Here is a 26,262-nt window from a genome sequence, read left to right as displayed (position 1 = left end):
AAAAATCCTATAAAATTGGAAAAAAAAATCAAAAAAATCCTGTAAAAATCCTAAAAAAAAATCGCGAAAAAATTCACAAAAAATACCAAAAAAAATTCATAAAAAATCCAAAAAAAATCGTAAAAACCCCCGAAACCCACCAAATTAATCCTGAAAAAATTCCCGATTTTTTTTAGGAATCAACTCACCAATCTTTCATGAGGCCACCTCAAAAAATCCCCAAAAAACTCCCAAAAAATCCCTAAAAAATCCCTAAAAATTCCAAAAAAATCCCAAAAAATTCTCCAAAAAATCCCTAAAAAATCCCAAAAAATCCCCAAAAAATTCCCTAAAAAATCCCTAAAAAATTCCCAAAAAATTCCTAAGAAATTCCCAAAAAAATTCCTCAAAAATCCCTTAAAAATCCCTTAAAAATCCCTTAAAAATTCCCTAAAAATCACTAAAAACTCCCTAAAAAATCCCTAAAAAAATCCTAAAAATTCCAAAAAAATCCCAAAAAAATTCCTCAAAAATTCCCCAAAAAATCCCTAAAAAATCACAAAAAAATCTTTTAAAATTCCCAAAAAATGCCACAAAAACACAAAAAAAATCACGAAAAATTAGCAAAAAATCGCAAAAAAAATTCATAAAAAATTAAAAAAAAAATCCTAAAAATTCCCAAAAAAATTCCCAAATAATTCCGTAAAATTGTCGAAAAAACTCCTAAAATTCTCCTAAAAAACCACTAAAAAATCCTTTAAAATTGGAAAAAAAAATGGGAAAAAAATCTCAAAAAAATCCGAAAAAAATTCGAAAAAAATCATTAAAAATCCAAAAAAATCCAAAAAATTCCCAAAAAATTCCCAAAAAATTCCCAAAAAATCCTCAAAATTTCCTCTAAAATCCCTCGTAAAAATCTCCTAAAATCATTAAAAAATCTCCAAAAATCCTAAAAAATCCCCCAAAAAATCCCCCAAAAAATCGCGAAAATTCGCCAAAAAAAATCCCGAAAAAATTCCTGAAAAATCCTAAAAATTCCCTAAAAAATTCCCCAAAATTCTCAAAAACTTTATCTAAAATCCCTCTAAAAATAATCTAAAATTCATTGAAAAATCCCCCCAAAATCCTGTAAAAATTCAAAAAATCTTCAAAAATTAGTGAAAAATCACAAAAAAATCGCAAAAAAATTCACAAAAAAAATTCATAAAAAATCCGTAAAAATCCTAAAATTCCCAAAAAATTCCCCAAAATTTATCTAAAATCCCTAAAAAAATCTCCAAAAAATCATTAAAAAATCCCCCCAAAATCCTGTAAAAATTCAAAAAAAAATCTTCAAAAAAATAAGCGAAAAATCACGAAAAAATCGTGAAAAAATTCACAAAAAAATTCATAAAAATCCAAAAAAAATCGTAAAAACCCCCAAAAACCACCAAAATAATCCTGAAAATCTGAATTTTTCACTCACCAATCTTTCATGAGGGTGGAGACTACAATAAGTGGCGGAATTTGAAATGTGAGAAGAATTTCCCAACATTCCCCCGTAGGCGCTTTGGCCGCTCCAGGGGTCCCGTGGTGCCCGTCTGGAAACACAAAAGACACAAAAAACACTTAAAATCGATAAAAAATTAAAATATTTTAATGAAATTTTGGTGGGGGAAGAGGAGGAGAAGGAGTTGAGAAAAAAATTGGAGGAGTTTGGGTGGAAATTTGGGATTTTTAAGTGAAAATTTGGGGAATTTTGGAGCAAAAATTCCGATTTTTTGGGGCAAAATTTGGGATTTTTTGGGGAGTTTTTGGCTCAAAAATTGGGATTTTTTTGGGCCAAAATTTGGGATTTTTTGGGGGTTTTTGGCTCAGAAATTGGGGATTTTTTTGGGCCAAAATTTGGGATTTTTTTGGGAGTTTTTCGACCAAAATTTGGGATTCTTTTTAGGGAGTTTTTGGTCCAAAAATTGGGATTTTTAAAGAGGTTTTTTGGCCCCAGATTTGGGATTTTTTGGGGAGATTTTGGTCCAAAAATTGGGATTTTTTGGACGAAAAATTGGGAATTTTTTGGACGAAAATTTGGGATTTTTTAGGGAGTTTTGGGTCCAAAAATTGGAGTTTTTATGAGCCAAAAATTGCGAATTTTTTTGCCCAAAAATTGGGATTTTCCCACCCAACTTCCCTGAATTTTTCTGGATTTTTTTTCCCAAATTTTCCCGGAATTTTCCCATTTTTTCCCCCAAATTTTCTCCCAAATTAATTTTCTTCCAGAATTTTCTTGGATTTGATCCCAGTTTTTTCCTGAATTTTTCTGGATTTTTTTGGGATTTTTTGGGCAATTTTTAGGATTTTTTTTTGAATTTTTTGGGAATTTTTGGAGGATTTTTTGCGAAATTTTTAAAATTTTTTTCTGAAATTTTTGGAGATTTTTTTGGAATTTTACGGGGAATTTTGGGAGAATTTTTTTGGGAATTTTTTTAGAATATTGTGGGAATTTTTTAGGATTTTTTTTTATTTTTTGGGGAATTTTTTGGAATTTTTTGAGAATTTTTAAAGAATTTTTGGGGATTTTTTTTTTTTGGATTTTTTAGGATTTTTTTTTTAATTTTGGGCGAATTTTTTTAGAATTTTTTGGGAATTTTTGGGGGAATTTTTTAGGGATTTTTTTTGGGAATTTTTTTGGAATTTTTTGGGGAATTTTTTTGGATTTTTTTCAGATTTTTTGGGGGAATTTTTGGGGGATTTTTTTGGGAATTTTTTTGGGAATTTATTTTAATTATTTTTTTATTTTTTGGGATTTTTTTTTTTTAATTTTGGGGGGATTTATTTCAAATTTTTTGGCAAATTTTTTGGGATTTTTTTTTGCCAATTTTTTAGGAATTTTTTGGGAATTTTTTGGGAATTTTTTAGGATTTTTTTTTATTTTTGGGGGAATTTTTGGGGATTTTTTCAGGAATTTTTTTGGAATTTTTTTGGAATTTTTTGGGAATTTTTGGGGGGATTTTTTGCGAAATTTTTTAGAATTCTTTTGGAAAATTTTTTGAAATTTTTGGGGATTTTTGGGGGGATTTTTTTGAGAATTTTTTCTGAATTTTTGGGGAATTTTTGGGGGATTTTTTGAGAATTTTTTAGGAAATTTTTTGGGGAATTTTTTTGGGGAATTTTTTAGGATTTTTTTTGCATTTTGGGCGATTTTTTTCTGATTTTTTTGAGAATTTTTTAGGAATTTTTGGGGGATTTTTTCGGGAATTTTTTTGGAAATTTTTTTTGGGAATTTTTTGGGAAATTTTTTGGGATTTTTTGGGAATTTTTTGGGAACTTTTTGAGAATTTTTTAGGGAATTTTTTTTAGAATTTTTTGAGAATTTTTTAGGAATTTTTGGGGGATTTTTTGGGGATTTTTTCGGGAATTTTTTGGGAATTTTTTTTTAAATTTTTGGGGATTTTTTGGGGGATTTTTTTGGAATTTTTGGGGAATTTTTTTTATTTTTTTGGGACTTTTTTTGTAATTTTTTGGGAGAATTTTTTTAGAATTTTTTTAGAATTTTTTGGTCAATTTTTTGGGGATTTTTTTCTATTTTTTTGGAACTTCTTGGATTCTTTTTTTCGGCATTTTTTGCCTTTTTTTTGCTATTTTTTTCCCAATTTTTTTGGATTTTTTTGGGGAATTTTTTAGGAATTTTTGGGGAATTTTTTAGAAATTTTTTTTATTATTTTTTTGGGAATTTTTGTGGATTTTTTGGGATTTTTTTTTATTTTTTAGGGAATTTTTTAGGATTTTTTTCGGAATTTTTTTTTTTAATTTTTGGGGATTTTTGGAATTTTTTTTTGGAATTTTTTGGGGAATTTTTTAGGATTTTTTTTGAGAATTTTTTAGGAATTTTTGGGGAATTTTTTAGGAATTTTTTTTTTTTGAATTTTGGGCGAATTTTTTTCTGAATTTTTTGGGGAATTTTTTGGAGAATTTTTTTGGAATTTTTTGAGATTTTTTTGGGATTTTTTTGGAATTTTTTTTTAATTTTTGGGGGGATTTTTTTGGGATTTTTTGGGAATTTTTTTTTATTTTTTAGGGAATTTTTTGTGGATTTTTTGTGGATTTTTTCGGGAATTTTTTTTTTTTTAATTTTTGGAATTTTTTTGAAATTTTTTTGGGAATTTTTTGCGAAATTTTTTCGGAATTTTTTTGGAATTTTTTAGGATTTTTTGGGGTTTTTTATTATTTTTGGGGGATTTTTTGGGGGATTTTTTTTGAGAATTTCTTAGGAATTTTTTGGGAATTTTTTGAAAATTTTTTTGGGATTTTTTAGGGAATTTTTGGGGAATTTTTTAGGAATTTTTTGGGGAATTTTTTTGGATTTTTTTGAGAATTTTTTTGGGAATTTTTGGGGGATTTTTTTGGAATTTTTTGGGGTAATTTTTTAAATATTTTTTAAAATTTTTTTAAATATTTTTTTTATTTTTTTGGAGGAATTTTTTAGAATTTTTTTTAAAATTTTTTCATGATTTTTTTTTAATTTTTTCGCCATTTTTTCTCATTTTTTTTCTCAATTTTTTGACAATTTTTTTAAATTTTTTTTTTAATTTTTTGGAGAATATTTTCGGATGTTTTTAGGAATATTTTAGGATGTTTTTCTCTCACTTTGCATGAAGAAGGAGCTGGGAAAGGCCCCTCCAGGATTGGCAGATTTGGAACAATAAAAATTCCACATTTTGGGGATTTTTTGGGGATTTTTTTAGGGGTTTTTTTTTGACAATTTATTTTAATTATTTTTTTATTTTTTGGGATTTTTTTTGGAATTTTGGGGTGATTTTTTTCCAATTTTTGGCAAATTTTTTGGGATTTTTTTGCCAATTTTTTAGGAATTTTTTGGGAATTTTTTGGCAATTTTTTGGGAATTTTTTGGGATTTTTTTTTTATTTTTTGGGGAATTTTTTGGGATTTTTTCGGGAATTTTTTTGGAATTTTTTGGGAATTTTTGAGGGGATTTTTTTGCGAAATTTTTTTGAATTCTTTTGGAAATTTTTTTGAAATTTTTGGGGATTTTTTGGGGGATTTTTTTGAGAATTTTTTCGGAATTTTTTAGGATTTTTTTTGAGAATTTTTTGGGAATTTTTTTAAGAATTTTTTTGGAATTTTTTGAGAATTTTTAGGAATTTTTGGGGAATTTTTGGGGAATTTTTTGAGAATTTTTTGGGGAATTTTTTGGGAATTTTTTGGGATTTTTTTAGTTTTTGGAATTTTTTGGAATTTTTTTTTGGAATTTTTTGGGAAATTTTTTGAGATTTTTTTGGGGACTTTTTTGGGAATTTTCTTGGAATTTTTTGAGAATTTTTGGGAAACGTTTTTAGGAATTTTTTCAGAATTTTTTAGGATTTTTTTTCAATTTTTCGCAATTTTTGGGGGATTTTTTAGGAAATTTTTTGTCAATTTTTTTATCACTATTTTTTGAATTTTTGGGCACTTTTTTGGCAATTTTTTTCTGATTTTTTTGGCAATTTTTTTCTGATTTTTTGGCAATTTCTTCACGATTCTTTTGGAATTTTTTTAAATTCTTGGCAATTTCTTCACCATTTTCTTGGATTTTTTTTTTCTGAATTTTTTTGACAATTTTTTTAAATTTTTTTTTTAAATTTTTATTTATTTTTTGGGAACATTTTTAGCATTTTTTAACAATTTTAAATCTCACCTTGCATGAAGAAGGAGCTGGGAAAGGCCCCTCCAGGATTGGCAGATTTGGAACTGGGAAATCCCGGCGAGTCTCGATTGAAATCGGCTCCACCGGAGGACGGGGCGTAAACCTGGGGCAAAAAATAGAAAATTTTATTCGTTTTTATACATTTTATAAATTATTTAGAGTTTTAAAAGGGTGGGGAAGGGGCTGGGCAAAAAAAACCGGGAGTTTTTAGGGGGTTTGGGAGCGAAATTGGAGCAAAAATTGGATTTTTTTGGGGGGAAAAACAGTGAAAAAATTGGATTTTTTGGCACTAAAATTGTCCCAAAAATTGGATTTTTTTGGCACTAAAATTGTCCAAAAAAAAAAAGGGATTTTTGGTCCTGAAATGACAAAAAAATTTGGGATTTTTAGGAAAAAAAATTGGATTTTTGGGGTGAAAATTGGCAAAAAAATCGAGACAATTCCTCGAAAAATCTCAAAAAAAACCAGAAAAAAAATTGGAAAAAAATTCCCTAAAAATCCCTAAAAAATCCACAAAAATTCCCCCCCAAAAATCAGAAAAAAATTCAGAAAAAAATCCCCAAAAATCCCTAAAAAATCCCTCCTAAAAATCCTTTAAAATCTCCAAAAAAACCACGAAAAATTTCTTAAAAATCTCTAAAAAATCCTCCAAAAATTCCCAAAAAATCCTCAAAAATTCCGCAAAAAAATCCCAAAAAATTCTAAAAAAAATCCCCCAAAAATCTCCAAAAAATTCAGAAAAAATTCCCAAAAAATCCTTAAAAATTCCCTAAAAAATTCCCCCAAAAATCACAAAAAAATCCTCAAAAAATTCCTAAAAAATCCCCCCCCAAAATCCTTTTAAAATCCCTAAAAATTCCCTAAAAATTCACTAAAAATCACCTAAAAAAATCACGAAAAATCACGAAAAAAATCCTAAAAAAATCCTTTAAAAATTCCTAAAAAATCTCCAAAAAATCTCAAAAAAATCCCCAAAAAATCATCAAAAAATCTCCAAAAAATCCCCCCAAAAATCTCCAAAAATCCCCAAAAAATCAGAAAAAAAACCCCAAAAAATCCCCCAAAAAATCATTAAAAATAATTAAAAATCTAAAAAAATTCCCAAAAAATCCCCAAAAAATCCTCAAAAAATCCCAAAAAATCTCAAAAAAATCCCCAAAAAATCCCAAAAATTCCCCAAAAATCCCTAAAAAATCCTCCAAAAATTCCTAAAAAATCCCAAAAAATTTCCAAAAAAAATCCCCAAAAAATCCCAAAAAGTCCCAAAAAATCTCCAAAAAATCCCCCAAAAATTCCCCAAAAAATTCCCTAAAAATTCCAAAAAAAATCCCCAAAAAAATTCCCCAAAAAATCCCCAAAAATCTCAAAAAAATCCAAAAAATCAGAAAAAATCCCCCAAATAATCAGAAAAAATTCGGAAAAAATTCGGAAAAAATTCCCAAAAAATCCTCAAAAAATTCCTAAAAAATCCCCAAAAAATCTCCAAAAATTCCCCAAAAAAGCTCCAAAAATCCCCCAAAAATCAGAAAAAAATCCCAAAAAATCCCCCAAAAATCCCCAAAAAAATCATTAAAAAAATCAAAAAAAAATTCTAAAAAAATTCCCAAAAATTCCCAAAAAAATCCCCAAAAATTCCCAAAAAAATCCCCAAAAAATCAGAAAAAATCCCCCCAAAAATCAGAAAAAATTCGGAAAAAATTCGGGAAAAAAATCCAAAAAAATCCCAAAAAAATTCTCAAAAAATCCCCCCAAAAAACTCAAAAAAATCACCAAAAAATCCCCAAAAAATCCCCAAAAAATCCTCAAAAAATCCCAAAAAATCCCCAAAAATCCAAAAAAAAAATCCTCAAAAAAATCCTCAAAAAAAATCTCAAAAAAATCTCAAAAAAATCCCAAAAAAATCCCAAAAAATCCCTCAAAAATCCCAAAAAATCCCCCAAAAATTCCCCACAAAATTCCCAAAAAATCCCCCCAAAAAAATTCCCCAAAAAATCCCCAAAAATCTCCAAAAAATCCAAAAAATCAGAAAAAATCCCCCAAAAAATCTGAAATAATTCAGAAAAAATGCGGAAAAAATCCCCAAAAAATTCTCAAAAAATCCCCAAAAAAATCCCCCAAAAAATTCCCCAAAAAATCCCTAAATCTCAAAAAAATCCAAAAAATCAGAAAAAATCCCCCAAATAATCAGAAAAAATTCGGAAAAAATTCGGAAAAAATTCCCAAAAAATCCTCAAAAAATTCCTAAAAAATCCCCAAAAAATCCCTAAAAATCCCCCAAAAAATCTCCAAAAATCCCCCAAAAATCAGAAAAAAATCCCAAAAAATCCCCAAAAATCCCCAAAAAAATCATTAAAAATCAAAAAAAAATTCTAAAAAAATTCCCAAAAAATCCTCAAAAAATTCCCAAAAAATCCCCAAAAAAATCCCCAAAAATTCCCCAAAAAATCCCAAAAAATCCCCAAAAATCCAAAAAAAATCCTCAAAAAATCCTCAAAAAAATCTCAAAAAAATCTCAAAAAAATCCCTAAAAAATCCCAAAAAAATCCCTAAAAAATCCCCAAAAAACCCCAAAAAATTGGAATTTTCAGGTACTTACTGAGGAGGGCAAACCCGGAGGGACTTTTCGGACTTTCTTTGTTTGAACTTCTGGAAGAAAAATGAAAATAAAAGACAAAAAAAAAAAAAAAACAGAAAAAATGGATTAAAAAATTGGGAATTTTTTAGGATTTTTTGGGGATTTTTTGGGGATTTTTTTGGGATTTTTTGGGGATTTTTTGGGGATTTTTTTTGATTTTTAATGAATTTTTTGGGGATTTTTTGGGGAATTTTTGGGGAATTTTTGAAGATTTTTAATGAATTTTTTGGGGATTTTTTAGAGATTTTTGGGGGATTTTTTTGTGGAATTTTGGGGGATTTTTTTCGGGATTTTTTGGGGATTTTTTCGGGAATTTTTTAGGATTTTTATGGGAATTTTTGGGGGATTTTTTGGAGATTTTTTGAGGATTTTTTTACTTATTTTTTTCTGATTTTTAGGGGATTTTTTAGGATTTTTAATGGATTTTTTTGGATTTTTTGGTGGGTTTTTGAGGATTTTTTGGAGGATTTTTTGGGGATTTTTTGGAGATTTTTTTGGGTTTTTGGGGATTTTTTTTTTAGGACTTTTTGGGGATTTTTAATTAATTTTTTGGGGATTTTCTGGGGATTTTTTGGGGATTTTTTTGGGGATTTTTTGAGGATTTTTTGGGGATTTTTAATGAAATTTTTTGAAGATTTTTTTGGGAAGTTTTGGAGGATTTTTTGGGATTTTTTATGGATTTTTGGGGAATTTTTTAGGACTTTTTGGGGATTTTTAATTAATTTTTTGAGGATTTTTTGGGGATTTTTTTGGAATTTTTTGGGGATTTTTTATGGATTTTTGGGGAATTTTTGGGAATTTTTTTGGGAATTTTTGGTGATTTTTTGGAGATTTTTTGAGGATTTTTTTACTTCTTTTTTTCTGATTTTTAGGGGATTTTTTTAGGATTTTTAATGGAATTTTTGGGATTTTTCGGTGGGTTTTTTTTGTTTTTGACAGATTTTTTGGAGGATTTTTTGGGGATTTTTAATGAAATTTTTTGAGATTTTTTTGGGATTTTTTGGGAGTTTTTGGGGAATTTTTTGAGGATTTTTTGGGCGATTTTTTGGAGATTTTTGAGGATTTTTTGTAGGACTTTTGGAAATTATTTTTTTAATTTTTGGGGGATTTTTAGGGAATTTTTGGGGATTTTTTTGGGGACTTTTTGGGGATTTTTTTAAAGACTTTTTGGGGATTTTTTTTGAATTTTTTTGGATTTTTTTTTGGATCTTTTGGGGGATTTTTTTGGGGGGATTTTTTAGGGGTTATTTGGCTAATTGGGATTATTGGGATAATTTGGGTTATTGGGATTTTTTGGGGTTATTTGGAGAATTGGGATTATTTGGGTTATTTGGAAAATTGGAATTTTTGGGGTTATTGGAATTATTTGGGTTATTGGGATTTCTTGGATTATTGGAATTATTTGGATAATTGTGATTATTTGGATTATTTGGATTATTGTGATTATTTGGATTATTGGAATTATTTGGGTTATTTGGGCTAATTGGGATCATTGGGATTATTGGGATAATTGGGATAATTGGGATTATTTGGGTTATTGGGATTAATGGGATTATTTGGGTTATTGAGATTTCTTGGATTAATGGAATTCTTTTATTTGGATTATTTGGATTTTTGGGACTATTGGAATAATTTGGATTATTGGGGCTATTGGGATAATTTGGATTATTCGGGTTATTGGGATTTCTTGGATTATTGGGATTTCTTGGATTATTGGGATTATTGGGATAATTTGGATTTTTTGGGTTATTGGGCCTACTTGGATTATTTGTAATATTTGGTTTATTTGGATTATTGGCACCATTGGGATCACTGGGACCATTAGAATCACTGGAATTTTTTGGGATTTTTGGGAATTTCTGGATTATTCTGTCGTTACTCACCCATGGAGGCGGCGTGCAGGGCTCTCCGCCGCGCGCCGGCCCCGAATTGATAAAACTGTGCCCCCCCTTTGGTCGGGGACAGCGCCGAGGCCGCGCCCAGCTCCAGCTCCCCGCCCAGGAGACTCTGCTGTGGGGACACAAAAATTGCACTAAAAACCTCAATCCCCACCCTAAAAACAGCCCCCAAAGGGATTCGGGGCTTTGGGAAAAAAATGGGGGAGATTCGGAATAAATCGGATCAATAAATTGGGGTTTGTATGGGATCGAACCAATGGGGATCAATAATTGGGGTTTGTATGGGATCGAACCAATGGGGATCAATAATTGGGGTTTGTATGGGATCGAACCAATGGGGATCAATAATTGGGGTTTGTATGGGATCGAACCAATGGGGATCAATAATTGGGTTTTGTATGGGATTGGCCTAATTGGGATCAATGGATTGGGATTGGCCCAATAGGGATCAATAATTGGGTTTTGTATGGGATCGAACCAATGGGGATCAATAAATTGAGTTTTATATGGGATCGAACCAATGGGGATCAATAATTGGGTTTTGTATGGGATCGAACCAATGGGGATCAATAATTGGGTTTGATATGGGATTGACCTAATTGGGATCAATGGATTGGGATTGGCCCAATAGAGATCAATAATTGGGTTTTGTATGGGATCGAACCAGTGGGGATCAATAATTGGGTTTGATATGGGATTGACCTAATTGGGATCAATGGATTGGGTTTTATATGGGATTTTCCAATAGGGATCAATAAACTGAGTTTTATATGGGATCGAACCAATGCGGATCAATAATTGGGTTTTGTATGGGATCGAACCAATGGGGATCAATAAAATCGGTTTTATATGGGATTGACACAATGGGGATCAATAGATTGGGATTGGCCCAATGCGGATCAATAATTGGGTTTGATATGGGATTTTCCAATAGAGATCAATGGATTGGGATTGGCCAATAGGGATCAATGGATTGGGTTTGATATGGGATTGACACAATTGGGATCAATAAATTGAGTTTTCTATGGGATTTTCCAATAGGGATCAATAGATTGGGTTTTATATGGGATTTTCCAATAGGGATCAATAGATTGGGTTTTATATGGGATTGAACCAATGGGGATCAATAATTGGGTTTTATATGGGATTGACACAATTGGGATCAATAGATTGAGTTTTCTATGGGATTTTAGATGGGATTTTCCAATAGGGATCAATAGACGGGATTTTCCAATAGGGATTCCAATAGGGATCAATGGGTTGGGTTTGATACGGGATTTTCCAATAGGGATCAATGGATTGGGTTTGATACGGGATTTTCCAATAGGTATCAATGGGTTGGGTTTGATACGGGATTTTCCAATAGGGATCAATGGATTGGGTTTTCTATGGGATTTTCCAATAGGGATCAATAGATTGGGTTTTCTATGGGATTTTCCAATAGGGATCAATAGATTGGGTTTGATATGGGATTTTCCAATAGGGATCAATGGATTGGGTTTTCTATGGGATTTTCCAATAGGGATCAATAGATTGGGTTTGATATGGGATTTTCCAATAGGGATCAATGGATTGGGATTTTCCAATAGGGATCAATGGATTGGGTTTGATATGGGATTTTCCAATAGGGATCAATGGATTGGGATTAGCCAATAAGGATCAATGGATTGGATTTGATATGGGATTGGCCAATAGGGATCAATGGATTGGGATTGGCCAATAGGGATCAATGGATTGGGTTTGATACGGGATTTTCCAATAGGGATCAATGGATTGGGATTAGCCAATAAGGATCAATGGATTGGGTTTGATATGGGATTTTCCAATAGGGATCAATGGATTGGGATTTTCCAATAGGGATCAATAGATTGGGTTTGATATGGGATTGGCCAATAGAGATTCCAATAGGGATCAATATATGGGATTTTATACGGGACTTTCCAATAGAAATTCCAATAGGGATCAATGCATTGAGTTTTATATGGGATTTTCCAATAGGGATCAATAGATTTGGTTTGATATGGGATTTTCCAATAGGGATCAATAGATGGAGTTTTGTATGGGATTGGTCCAATAGGGATCAATAGATTGGGTTTTATATGGGATTGACACAATTGGGATCAATAGATTGAGTTTTCTATGGGATTTTAGATGGGATTTTCCAATAGGGATCAATAGACGGGATTTTCCAATAGGGATTCCAATAGGGATCAATGGGTTGGGTTTGGCCCAATAGGGATCAATGGATTGGGTTTGATACGGGATTTTCCAATAGGGATCAATGGATTGGGTTTTCTATGGGATTTTCCAATAGGGATCAATAGATTGGGTTTGATATGGGATTTTCCAATAGGGATCAATGGATTGGGATTAGCCAATAAGGATCAATGGATTGGGTTTGATATGGGATTTTCCAATAGGGATCAATGGATTGGGTTTGATATGGGATTTTCCCATAGATTCCAATAGGGATCAATGGGTTTGATTTTATATGGGATTGGCCCATTTTTGGGGTCCTTTTTTAGGCTCTTTTTTGGATCCTTTTTTGGATCCTTTTTGGGCTCTTTTTGGGATAATTTTTGGGGTTTTTGGGCTTTTTTTGGCTCTTTTTGGGCTCTTTTTGGCTTTTTTTGGGATCCTTTTTCGCCTCTTTTTGGGCTCTTTTTTGATCTTTTTTGGGCTCCTTTTGGCCTCTTTTTGGGCTCTTTTTGGGATCTTTTTTGGCTCTTTTTGGGGTCCTTTTTGGGATCCTTTTTAGGTCCTTTTTTTGATCCTTGTTTGGGTATTTTTGGGATAATTTTTGGGCTCTTTTTAGGCTCTTTTTGGCCTTTTTTGGGCTCCTTTTGGGATAATTTTTTGGGCTCTTTTTGGGTTTTTTTTGGGCTCTTTTTGGATCCTTTTTGGGATCATTTTTTTGCTCTTTTTGGACTCTTTTTGGGATCATTTTTTGGTCCTTTTTGGGCTCTTTTGGGGGTCCTTTTTAGGATCTTTTTGAACTCTTTTTTGGGCTCTTTTTTGGGGTTTTTTGGGCTCTTTTTAGGCTCTTTTTGGGATCTTTTTAAAGTCCTTTTCTTGATCCTTTTTTGGCTCTTTTTGGGCTCTTTTAGGGATTTTTTTGGCTCTTTTTGGGATAATTTTTGGGCTCTTTTGGGGATCCTTTTTTTGATCATTTTTGGGATTTTTTTTGGCTCTTTTTGGGATTATTTTGGGCCCTTTTTGGGATCCTTTTTGGGCTCTTTTTGAGTCCTTTTGGGATCCTTTTTTGGGCTCTTTTTGGGCTCTTTTTGGGTATTTTTTTCGTCCTTTTTGGGCCCTTTTTGGGTATTTTTTGGGATAATTTTTGGGCTCTTTTTGGGATCCTTTTTGGGCTCATTTTGTGCTCATTTTTTCGTGATTTTTGGGCCCTTTTTGGGCCCTTTTTGGGATCCTTTTTAGGCTCTTTTTGGGATAATTCTTGGGCTCTTTTTGGGATTTTTTTGGGGCTCTTTTTGGGCCCTTTTTGGGATCCTTTTTAGGCTCTTTTTGATCCTTTTTGGGCTCTTTTTGGGCTCTTTTTGGGATCCTTTTTAGGCTCTTTTTGGGATTTTTTTGGGCTCTTTTTGGGATCCTTTTTTCGTCCTTTTTGGGATAATTTTTGGGCTCTTTTGGGGATCCTTTTTGGTCTCTTTTTGGGATGTTTTTGGGATCTTTTTGCGCCCTTTTTGAGCCCTTTTTGGGCTCTTTTTTGGGCTCCTTTTGGGCTCTTTTTGGGATCCTTTTTTGCTCTTTTTGGGCTCACTTTGTGCTCATTTTTTCGTTATTTTTGGGTCCTTTTTGGGCTCTTTTTGGGCTATTTTGGGCTCTTTTTGGGATCCTTTTTGTGTCTTTTTTTTGGTCCTTTTTTGGCTCTTTTTGGGGTCCTTTTTGGGCTCTTTTTTGGCTCTTTTTGAGCTCCTTTTTTGGGCTCTTTTTGGGCTTTTTTGGGGGATTTTTGGGCTCTTTTTGAATCCTTTTTGGGCTCTTTTTGGGCTCCTTTTTAGGTCCTTTTTTGATCCTTTTTTGGCTCTTTTTGGGATCTTTTTGGGCTCATTTTGTGTTCATTTTTTCGTTATTTTTGGGCCCTTTTTGGGCTCTTTTTTGGGATCATTTTTGGGATTTTTTGGGCTCTTTTTGGGATCATTTTTGGGCTCCTTTTGGGCTCTTTTTGGGCTCCTTTTTAGGTCCATTTTTAATCCTTTTTGGGCCCTTTTTGGGCTCCTTTTTAGGTCCTTTTTTTGATCATTTTTTTGCTCTTTTTTGGCTCTTTTTGGGCTCTTCTTTGCCTCTTTTTTTGCCTCTTTTTGCCTCTTTTTCTCCTCTTTTTGTGCCCCTTTTTCAGGATTTTTTTTGGCCTCAAACCCAACCCCGCCCCAATTAACGGCACAAATTGAGATTTTTTTTCCTGCCCTAATTAAAATTCCAATCAGGCTCGGCTCGGGCTCGTTCATATGCAAATGAGGTTCCTTAATGAGACTAATTATGTTCCTGCAGCAGCTGCAGCTCCGGGGGGGGGGGTGGGATGGGGGTGGGTTAACTAACCTGGTTAACGGGGGTTGGTTAAATCCAACTGAGTTAAACCTGGGTGGGTTAAACCTGGGTGGGTTAAACTCAACTGGGTTAAATCCAACTGAGTTAAATTTGGGTGGGTTAAACCTGGGTGGGTTAAATTTGGGTGGGTTAAACTCAACTGGGTTAAAGCCAACTGAGTTAAATTTGGGTGGGTTAAATTTGGGTTAAAGTTAAATTTGGGTGGGTTAAACCTGGGTGGGTTAACCCTTAACTCGGTCACTTTGGGTGGGTTAAACTTGGCTGGTTAAACCTGGGTGGGTTAAACTTGGGTTGGTTAAATTTGGGTGGGTTAAACTCAACTGGGTTAAATCCAACTGAGTTAAATTTGGGTGGGTTAAATTTGGGTTAAAGTTAAATTTGGGTGGGTTAAACCTGGGTGGGTTAAACTCAACTGGGTTAACCCTTAACTCGGTCACTTTGGGTGGGTTAAACTTGGGTTAAAGTTAAATTTGGGTGGGTTAAACCCAACTGGGTTAAATCCAACTGAGTTAAATCTGGGTGGGTTAAACTTGGGTTGGTTAAATTTGGGTGGGTTAAACTTGGGTTAAACTTGGGTGGGTTAAACTCAACTTGGTTAAACCTGGGTGGGTTAAATTTGGGTTAAAGTTAAATTTGGGTGGGTTAAACCCAACTGAGTTAACCCTTAACTCGGTCACTTTGGGTGGGTTAAACTTGGGTTAAAGTTAAAGTTGGGTGGGTTAAACCCAACTGGGTTAAATCCAACTGAGTTAAATCTGGGTGGGTTAAACTTGGGTGGGTTAAATTTGGGTTAAAGTTAAACTTGGGTGGGTTAAATTTGGGTGGGTTAAACTCAACTGGGTTAAATCCAACTGAGTTAAACCTGGGTGGGTTAAACTTGGGTTAAAGTTAAACTTGGGTGGGTTAAACCCAACTTGGTTAAACCTGGGTGGGTTAAATTTGGGTTAAAGTTAAATTTGGGTGGGTTAAACCTGGGTGGGTTAAACCCAACTGGGTTAACCCTTAACTCGGTCACTTTGGGTGGGTTAAACTTGGGTTAAAGTTAAATTTGGGTGGGTTAAACCCAACTGGGTTAAATCCAACTGAGTTAAATCTGGATGGGTTAAACCTGGGGGGGTTAAACCTGGGTAGGTTAAACTTGGGTGGGTTAAACTTGGGTTAAAGTTAAATTTGGGTGGGTTAAACCCAACTGGGTTAACCCTTAACTCGGTCACTCTGGGTGGGTTAAACTTGGCTGGTTAAACCTGGGCTGGTTAAACTTTGGTTGGTCAAACTTGGGTTGGTTAAATTTGGGTTAAAGTTAAACTTGGGTGGGTTAAATTTGGGTGGGTTAAACCTGGGTGGGTTAAACCTGGGCTGGTTAAACCTGGGTGGGTTAAATTTGGGTTAAAGTTAAATTTGGGTGGGTTAAACCCAACTGGGTTAACCCTTAACTCGGTCATTTTGGGTGGGTTAAACTTGGGTTAAAGTTAAATTTGGGTGGGTTAAACTTGGGTTGGTTAAACTTGGGTGGGTTAAACTTGGGTGGGTTAAATTTGGGTGGGTTAAACCTGGGCTGGTTAAACTTGGGCTGGTTAAACCTGGGTGGGTTAAACTCAACTTGGTTAAACCTGGGTGGGTTAAATTTGGGTTAAAGTTAAATTTGGGTGGGTTAAACCCAACTGGGTCATCCCAAACTTGGGATAAAAATTTGGGATAAAAATTCGAGATTTTACGAGTAAAAATTTGGTATTTTAAGGATAAAAAATTTGGGATTTTAGAGAGAAAAATTTGGGGTTTTAAGGATAAAAATTTGGGATTTTAAGGGTAAAAATTTGGAGATTTTATGGATAAAAATTTGTGGTTTTAAGGATAAAAAAATTGGGATTTTACGGGGTAAAAAATTGTGATTTTAGAGATGAAAATTTGGGAGTTTAGGGATGAAAATTCGAGATTTTACGAATAAAAATTTGGGATTTTAAGGAAAAAAACCTTGGGATTTGAGAGGTAAAAATTTGGAAATTTTAGGGATGAAAATTTGGGATTTTATGAGTAAAAATTTGGGATTTTAAGGATGAAAATTTGGGATTTTAGGGATGAAAATTGGGAATTTTAGGGATGAAAATTTGGCGATTTTGGGGTAAAAATTTCCCTTTTTGTGCCTCAGTTTCCCCCCAGTTTGTGCCTCAGTTTCTCCCATTTTTGGGAATAATAAGAATTATTATTATTAATAATAATATTATTAATTAATAACTAATTAATTAATAAGGAAACCCACCTGGGGGCAGCTCAGGTTGGAGGAATCTCGGTAGGATTTACCTGGAGACAGAAAAAATTAAATAAAATTTAATTAAAATTTAATTAAATTCAATTAAAACGAAATTAAATTTAATTAAAATTTAAAAAAATCAAATAAAATTAAAGAAAATCAAATTAAAATGAAAGAAAATCAAATTAAAATGAAAGAAAACGAAATTAAAATGAAAAAAAAAATAAAATTAAATTTTTTTGGGGGATTTTGGAAGAAAAAAATCAAAAAATAAAAGAAAAAATTCAAAATTTCAAAGGAAATTATTGGGAAAAAAAGGCAAAAAAAATTAATTTAAAAAGGGGAATTTTCGAGGTTTTGGCTGAAAAATATTTGGGTTTTTTAAATAATTTTTTTCATTGTAAAGGGAATGGAATAATCAGTAATTGATAATCAATAATCGATAATCGATAATTAATAATTGATAACCAATAATCGATAATCAATATAATGGAAGGGATAATAAATAATGATAATTAATAACTGATGAAGGAGAATTATGTAATAAATGAGAATTAATAAAATCTAATAATCAATAATAATCAATAGTCGATAATTGATAATTGACAATCAATAGAATGGAATTAATAAATAATGAGAAATAATGATTGATAAATGAGAATTAAATAATAAATATGGACTGAAATCCAGCAATGAATAAATCAATAATCAATAATCAATAATCAATACAATGGAATGGATAAATAACCCAAAAATTCCCCCAAAAATCCCAAAATTCCCCCAAAAATCCCAAAAAATCACCAAAAAAATCCCAAAAAAATCCCAAAAATCCCCAAAAAAACCCCAAAAAACTCCCAAAAAATCTCTCAAAAAAATCCCCAAAAAATTCCCAAAATTCCCAAAAAATCCCCCAAAAAACTCCAAAAAATTTTCTCAAAAAAATCCAAAAATATTCCCAAAAATTCTCTCAAAAAAATCCCCAAAAAATTCCCAAAAAAATTCCCAAAAAATCCCGAAAAAATCCCCAAAATTCCCCAAAAATCCCCAAAATTCCTAATTAAACTAATTAATAACTTAATAATTAATAAATAAATTGAATTCAGTATTTTTGGGACCAAAACCTTGATTTTTGGGGTTTGTTAAAAATAAATATTTAATGGATTTTATTGAATTCCCATTTTTCTCCCATTTTCCCCAATATTTTATTTTATTTTATTTTATTTTATTTTATTTTATTTTATTTTTATTTTACTTTATTTTTATTTTATTTTATTTTATATTAAATTTTGGTTAGAAAGGAGTTACCAACATCCCTTTGATTTATATTCTATTTTATTTTAATATTTTATTTTCTTATTTTATTTTTTTATTTTAAATTTTTATTCTATATTATATTCTAATCTTAGTATTTTATTTTATTTTTGTTTTGGATTTTTATTTTAATATTTTGTCTTAATATCATATTTTATTTTAATGTTATAGTTTAATATTTTATTTTATTATATTTTATTTTACTATATTTCATTTTGGTAATTTTAATATTTTATTTTCTTTTATTTTATTATTTTATTTTACTTTAATATTTTATTTTAGTATTTTTTATTTTATTTTATTTTAATATTTTATTTCATCTTAATATTTTATTTTACTATTTCATTATATTGTATTTTATTTTATTTCAGCCAGAAAAGAGTTCAACTCTCTCTCCCTCCTCCCTTTTTATTCCCATTTTTTTTAACTTTAGTTTATTTGAATATTTTATTTGATTGGATTTCATTATTAGATTTGATTTGAATATTTAAATTATTTAAATATTTTATTTCAATATATTATATTATATTATATTATATTATATTATATTATATTATATTATACTGTATTGTATTATATTATATTGTATTATATTGTATTGTATATTATATTACATTGTATTGTATTGTATTATGTTATATTGTATTGTATAATATTGTATTACATTATGTTGTATTATATTATATTGTATTGTATTACATTATATTATATTGTATTATATTATATTCTATTATACGATATGATATGACATTATATTATACTATATTATATCATATTATATTACATTACACTATATTATATTATACTATATTTGATTATATTGTATTATATTACATTATATTATATGGTATTATACTGTATTGTATTATATTATATTGTATTGTATTATATTGTATTATATTATATTATATTGTATTATATATTGTATTATATCGTATTATATTATATATTGTATTATATTATATTATATTATATTATATTATATTATATTGTATAATATATTGTATTATATTGTATTATATTAAATTATATTGTATTGTATTATACTATATTATATTATATTATATTATATTACATTATATTATATATTGTATTATATTGTATTATATTATATTATATTGTATTATATTAAATTATATTGTATTGTATTATATTATATTATATTATATTATATTATATTATATTATATTATATATTGTATTATATTGTATTATATTATATTATATTATATTGTATTATATTATATATTGTATTATATTATATTATATTATATTGTATTATATATTGTATTATATTAAATTATATTGTATTGTATTATACTATATTATATTATATTATATTATATTATATTATATTATATATTGTATTATGTTGTATTATGTTATATTATATAATATTACATTATATTGTATTATATTATATTATACTACATTGTATTGTATTATATTATATTATATTACATTATATTATATTGTATTGTATTATGTTATACTATATTATATTATATTGTATTATATTATATAGTATTATATTATATTATATTATATTACATTACATTATATTATATTATATTGTATTATATTATATTGTATTATATTATATTTTATTATATTATATTGTATTATATCGTATTATATTATAGTATATTGTATTATATTATATTATATTATATTATATTATATTATATTATATTATATTACATTGTATTTTATTATATTACATTGTATTATATTTTGTATTATATTGTATTATATTGTATTATATTAGATTAGATTAGATTAGATTAGATTGTATTATATTGTATTGTATTATATTAGATTAGATTAGGTTAGATTAGATTATATATTGTATTATATTATATTAGATTAGATTATATTACATTGTATTGTATTGTACTGTATTATATTACATTACATTACATTACATTACATTCTATTTCAGGCAGACAAGAGTTAAGTCTCTCCCTGGTCCCTTTTATTCCGATGTTTTTCCCATTTTTTTCCATTCTATTCTATTCTATTCTATTCTATTCTATTCTATTCTATTCTATTCTATTCTATTCTATTCTATTCTATTCTATTTCAGGCAGACAAGAGTTAAAGTCTCTCCCTGGTACATTACATTACATTACATTGTATTGTATTGTATTGTATTGTATTGTATTGTATTGTATTGTATTATATTATACCATATTATGTTATGTTATATTATATTATATTATATTATATTATATTATATTATATTATATTGTATTATACTATATTGTATTATATTGTATATTATGTTGTATTCTATTATATTGTATTATATGATATATTGTATTATATTACATTACATTATATTATATATTGTATTATATTGTATTACATTATATTATATTGTATTGTATTATATTACATTATACTATATTATATTGTATTATACTGTATTGTATATTATATTACATTACATTATATTACATTATATTATATTGTATTATAGTATATTATATTATATTATATTATATTCTATTTTATTCTATTTCAGGCAGACAAGAGTTCAGTCTCCCCCTGGTCCTTTTATTCCCATTTTTCCCGGTTTCACATCTGGCGCTTTTCCCCCCCTTGTTGTGTTTATTTATTTCTGTCTCTCGATGCAAATCCCGCCTCACACTTGACTTTTGCACCAGCAAAAAACACCACAAAAAACCCCCCAAAAATAAAATAAAATAAAAATAATTAAAAATAATAAAAAAATAATTTAAAAACCACAAAAAAATTTATAAAAAACAGTAAAAAATACAAAAAAAAAATAAAAAAATTAAAAAGTAATAATAAAAAAACCCACAAAAAATACAAAAAATAATAAAAAAATAAAAAAATAAAAAATAAAAAAATAAAAAATAAAAATACAAAAAAATCCACAAAAAATAATAATAGAAAATCAATAATTTAAAAATAATTTTAAAATACGAAAAAATCCAAAATCCCCCAAAAAAGACAAAAAAACCCCAAAAAAATAAAAAAATCAAAAAAAACCACCAAAAAATACAAAAAAATAATAAAAATTAAAAAATAATAAACAAAATTTAAAAAATTTAAAATACAAAAAAATACCAAAAAAAACCCCAAACAAATAGAAAATACAAAAAAATACCCCAAAAATAATTTAAAAATACAAACAACGCACAAAAAAATTAATAAAAAAAAGCAAAAAAATACAAAAAAAAAAAATTTTAAAAAAATTTAAAAAATACAAAAAAACCCCCCAAAAAATACAAAAAAAATACAAAAAAAGTAATAAAAATTACAACCCCCCCAAAAAAAACCCCCAAAAAATACAAAAAAAATAATTAAAAAAGCAAAATAAAAAAACGAAGAAAAATACAAAAATCACCTTATTTTTTTTTTAATTTTTAATTAATTAATTTTTATATTTTATTTTATTTTTAGATCTTATTTTTTTCCCCTTCTGAGAATTTAAACTGAAACGGATCCAATCTTTTATTTTTGTTTTTTTTTTCCCCATTAATTCCAAGCTTGAGGTGCAGAAATGCAAATTTGGCTCCTTCATTTGCATCGTTGCCTTTGTGGAAATGTCGTTAATTGTGGCGGTTGATGATGATGAATCGCAGCTGGAACGGCCCAAAAATCCAGCGGAGGGTTTGGAGTTGGTTTAGTTTTTGGGAAGGAAAAAATGATGAAATTCTAAATAATATCCTAAAAAAAAATCCTAAAAAAAATCACAGAAAAATCCCCAAAAAATCCCCCAAAAAATCCCTAAAAACCCCCCCAAAAAATCCCCAAAAGTATCACAAAAAATCCCAAAAAAATCCCCAAAAAATCCCCCCAAAAATCCAAAAAAACCCCGCAAAAATCCCTAAAAAAATCCTAAAAAAATCCCCCCAAAATCCCCAAAAAAATCCCCCCAAAAATAAAATAAAAACTAAAAAAATCCCCCCCAAAAAATCCCCAAAAATCCCCAAAAAAAATCCCCAAAAAATCGCAAAAAAATCCCCCAAAAAATCCCCCAAAAATCTCAAAAAAAAACTCCGAAAAAATACCAAAAAATCCCAAAAAATCCCCCTCAAAATCCCCCCCAAAAAATCCCCCAAAAATCGCCAAAAAAATCTCCCAAAAAAAATCCCAAAAAATCCCCCCAAAAAATCCCTAAAAAATCCCAAAAAAATTTAAAAAATCCCCCCAAAAATCCCCCAAAAAATCACAAAAAAATCCCAAAAAATAATCCCAAAAAAATACCAAAAAAATCCCAAAAAAATCCACAAAAAATCCCCCAAAAATCCCAAAAAAAAATCCCAAAAAATCCCCAAAAAAATCCTAAAAAACCCCAAAAATCCCAAAAAATCTCCCCAAAAAATCCCAAAAAATCCCCAAAAAAATCCCTAAAAATCCCCCCAAAAAATCCCGAAAAAATCCCCAAAAAAATACCAAAAAAAATCCCCAAAAAATTCCCCAAAAATTTCCAAAAATCCTCAAAAAAACCCTTATTTTTTCTCGCTGTTTTTTCCTTATTCCCCATAATAAAAATCTTTATTTTTCTATTCACGACTCGTCTTAAATGATATTTTTTTTTTCTCTTTTTAGTGACAAATAATTTGGTTTTTCTGGGGTTTTAATTAATGCCACGGTTAATTAGAATGGAATGACGGCGGCGGCTTTAATTAAGCTTTGGCTCCGGGACAGGAAAGGGAATTGCTGGCCAAAAATGGGAAAAAAATGGGGGAAAAATGAGAATAAAATGGGAAAAAATGGGGGGAAAAAAGGGGGGAAAATGGGGAAAAAATGGGGGGAAAAAAGGGGAAAAAAAGGGGGGAAAATGGGGAATAAAAGGAGGGAAAAAAGGGGAAAAAAAGGGGGGAAAATGGGGAATAAAAGGAGGGAAAAAAGGGAAAAGTGGGGGGAAAAGGAGAAGGAAAAGGGAAAAGAGAAAAGGGAAAAAAGGGAAAAGGGAAAAAGGGGGAAAAAAGGGAAAAAAAGGGGAAAAAAGGGGGGAAAATGGGAAAAGGGAAAAGGGAAAAGGGGAAAAAAGGGATAAAGGGGGAAAAAAGGGTAGAAGGGAAAAAAGGGGGAAAAGGGAGAAAAGGGGAAAAAGGGAAAAAAAGCAGAAAAGGGAAAAAGGAAAAAGGGGGAGAAAAGGGGGGAAAAGGGAAAAAGGGGAAAAAAGGGAAAAAGGAAAAGGGGAAAAGGGAAAAGGGAGGAAAAAAGGGGAAAATGAGAAAAGGGAAAATGGGGAAAAAGGGGAGAAGGGGAAAAAAAGGAGGGGAAAAAAGGGGGAAAGGGAAAAAGGAGAAAAGGGAAAAAAAGGGAAAAAAAGGAAAAGGGGAAAAGGGGAAAAAAGGGAGAAGGGAGAAGGGAAAAAGGGAAAAGGGAAAAGGGAAAAAGAAAAAGGGGAAAAGGGGAAAAAAAGGGGAAAAGGAAAAAAGGGAAAATGGGAAAAAAAGGGGAGAAGGAAAAAAAGGAGGGAAAAAAGGGGGAAGGGGAGAAAAGGAGGGAAAAAAGGGGGAAAGGGAAAAAAGGAAAAGGGGAAAAGGGAAAAAAAAGGGAAAAAAGTGAGAAGGGAGACGGGAAAAAGGGGAAAAAAGGGATAAAGGGAAAAGGGAAAAGGGGAAAAGGGAGAAGGGGAAAAGGGAGAAGGGAGAAGGGAAAGTGGAAAAGGGAACAGGGAAAAGGGAACAGGGAAAAGGGAACTGGGGAGGGAGAAGGGAATGAGGGAAAGGGAAAGAAGGGAAAGGAGAAGGGAAAAGGGAAAAGGGGAAAAGGACAAGGAAAAGGGAACCAAGGAGGGAAAAGGGAACTGAGAAGGGAACAGGAAAAAGGGAAAAGGGAAAAGGGAAAGAAGGGGAAGGGGAAAGGAGAAAAGGGGAAAGGGAAGGGAAGAGGGAATAGGGAAGGGAAAGGGCAAGAGGGAAAGGGGAACAAGGAAAAGGGAACAGTGAAGGGAGAAGGGAACAGGGAAAAGGGAAAAGGGAACAGGGAAAAGGGAGAAGGGAATAGGGGAGGAAAAAAGGAACAGGGAGAAAAGAACTGGGGAGGGGGAAGGGAAAAGGGAACAAGGAAAAGGGAACAGGGAAAGGGAAGAGAGGAGGGAGAAGGGAAGGGAACAGAGAGAAGGGAACAGGGAACAAGAAGAAGGGAACAGGGGAGGGAGAAGGGAACTGGGAACGGAGAAGGAACAAGGAAAAGGGAAAAGGGAACAAGGAAAAAGGAAGAGAAAAGGGAACAGGGAGAAGGGAAACGGGAAGAAGGGAAAAGGGAAAAAGGAGAAGGGAGAACGGAAGGGAAAAGGGAACAAGGGAGGGAAAGGGAGAAGGGAGAAGGGAAAAGGGAACAAGAAAAAGGGAACAGGGAAAAGGGAACAGCAAAGGGAGAAGGGAGGAGGGGAGGGAGAAGAGAACAGAGAGAAGGGGAGGGAGAAAAGGGAACAGAGAAGGGAGAAGGGGAGGGAGAGGGAGCAGGGGAGGGAGCCCGGAGCAGGGAAATGAGCAGGAACAGCAGTGGCAGCACCAGATGGGCCCATTCCACACGAGCAGCTCCATCAATCACAGCTGAAGGGCCCAGGTGCGGCGCAGCCGCGCGGCAACGCCCAGATCTCTGCTGGCACACACGGCACGGCTCGGCACGGCACGGCACGGGAATCCAGGGGTGGACACGGGGAATGGGCACTCAGGGGTGGACACAGGGAATGGGCACTCAGGGGTGGACACGGGGAATGGGCACTCAGGGGTGGACACGGGGAATGGTCACTCAGGGGTGGACACGGGGAATGGGCACTCAGGGATGGACACAGGGAATGGGCACTCAGGGGTGGACACGGGGAATGGTCACTCAGGGGTGATCCCAAATCTCTGCTGGCACACACGGCATGGCTCGGCACGGGAATCCAGGGATGGACATGGGGAATGGTCACTCAGGGATGGACACGGGGATTGGGCTGGCAGGGAATGGTCAGTCAGTGTTGACCCATCACTGTTGACCCCATCACTGTTGGCGTGGATTGGTCTGGCATGGATTGGAATGGTCAGTGTTGACCCCATAGATTGGTCTGGCACGGCATGGCACAGCACGGCACGGCACGGCAGGGATGGCCACAGGGATTGGCCTGGCATGGATTGGATTGGTCAGTCACTGTTGACCCCATGGCTGTTGGCATTAATTGGTCTGGCATGGATTGGAATGGTCAGTGTTGACCCAATGGCTCTTGACATTAATTGGTCTGGCTTGGCATGGTCAGTCAGGGATGACCCATCACTGTTGACATGGGTTGGTCAGTCAGTGGTGACCCCATGGATGTTGACATGGATTGGTCTGGCATGGCACGACACGGCAGGGATGACCACAGGACTTGGGCTGGCAGGGAATGGTCAGTCAGGGATGACCCGTAAGTGTTGGCATGGATTGGTCACTCAGCGTTGATCCCATAGCTGTTGGCATTAATTGGCCTGGCATGGATTGGTCTGGCAGGGAATGGCCAGTCAGTGCTGACCCATCACTGTTGACCCCATGGGTTGGTCTGGCATGGATTGGCCTGGATTGGTCAGTCAGGGATGACCCATCACTTATGGCATGGGTTGGTCAGTGTTGACCCCATCACTGTTGGCATTAATTGGTCTGGCATGGGTTGGTCAGTCAGTGGTGACCCCATTGGTCTGGCATGGGTTGGTCAGTCAGTGGTGACCCCATTGGTCTGGCATGGGTTGGTCAGTCAGTGGTGACCCCATTGGTCTGGCATGGGTTGGTCAGTCAGTGGTGACCCCATTGGTCTGGCATGGGTTGGTCAGTCAGTGTTGACCCCATTGGTCTGGCATGGCATGGACAGCCAGGAGTGGCCACAGGGATTGGGCTGGCAGGGAATGGTCAGTCAGGGATGACCCCATGGATGTTGACATGGATTGGTCAGTCAGTGTTGACCCCATGGCTGTTGGAATGGATTGGTCAGGCATGGATTG

General features: G+C 32.1%; 1 protein-coding gene across 1 annotated transcript in view; it reads right to left on the bottom strand.

The window, feature by feature from the left end:
* Positions 1 to 26,262, bottom strand: part of LOC310922065 (transcription factor 4-like) — an 85,191-nt gene that overhangs the window by 29,298 nt on the left and 29,631 nt on the right. Inside the window, 4 exon segments of the mRNA XM_083882385.1 lie at positions 1,445 to 1,559; positions 5,651 to 5,762; positions 10,178 to 10,304; positions 17,016 to 17,056. Of these exon segments, the coding sequence (XP_083738511.1) occupies positions 1,445 to 1,559; positions 5,651 to 5,762; positions 10,178 to 10,304; positions 17,016 to 17,056 (395 nt within the window).

The sequence above is a fragment of the Zosterops lateralis genome (genome assembly GCF_965231275.1).
Source record: "Zosterops lateralis genome assembly, chromosome: W".
Taxonomy (NCBI): domain Eukaryota; kingdom Metazoa; phylum Chordata; class Aves; order Passeriformes; family Zosteropidae; genus Zosterops; species Zosterops lateralis.
Note: the sequence above shows the minus strand (reverse complement) of the source record. Positions and strands in the feature narration are given on the sequence as shown.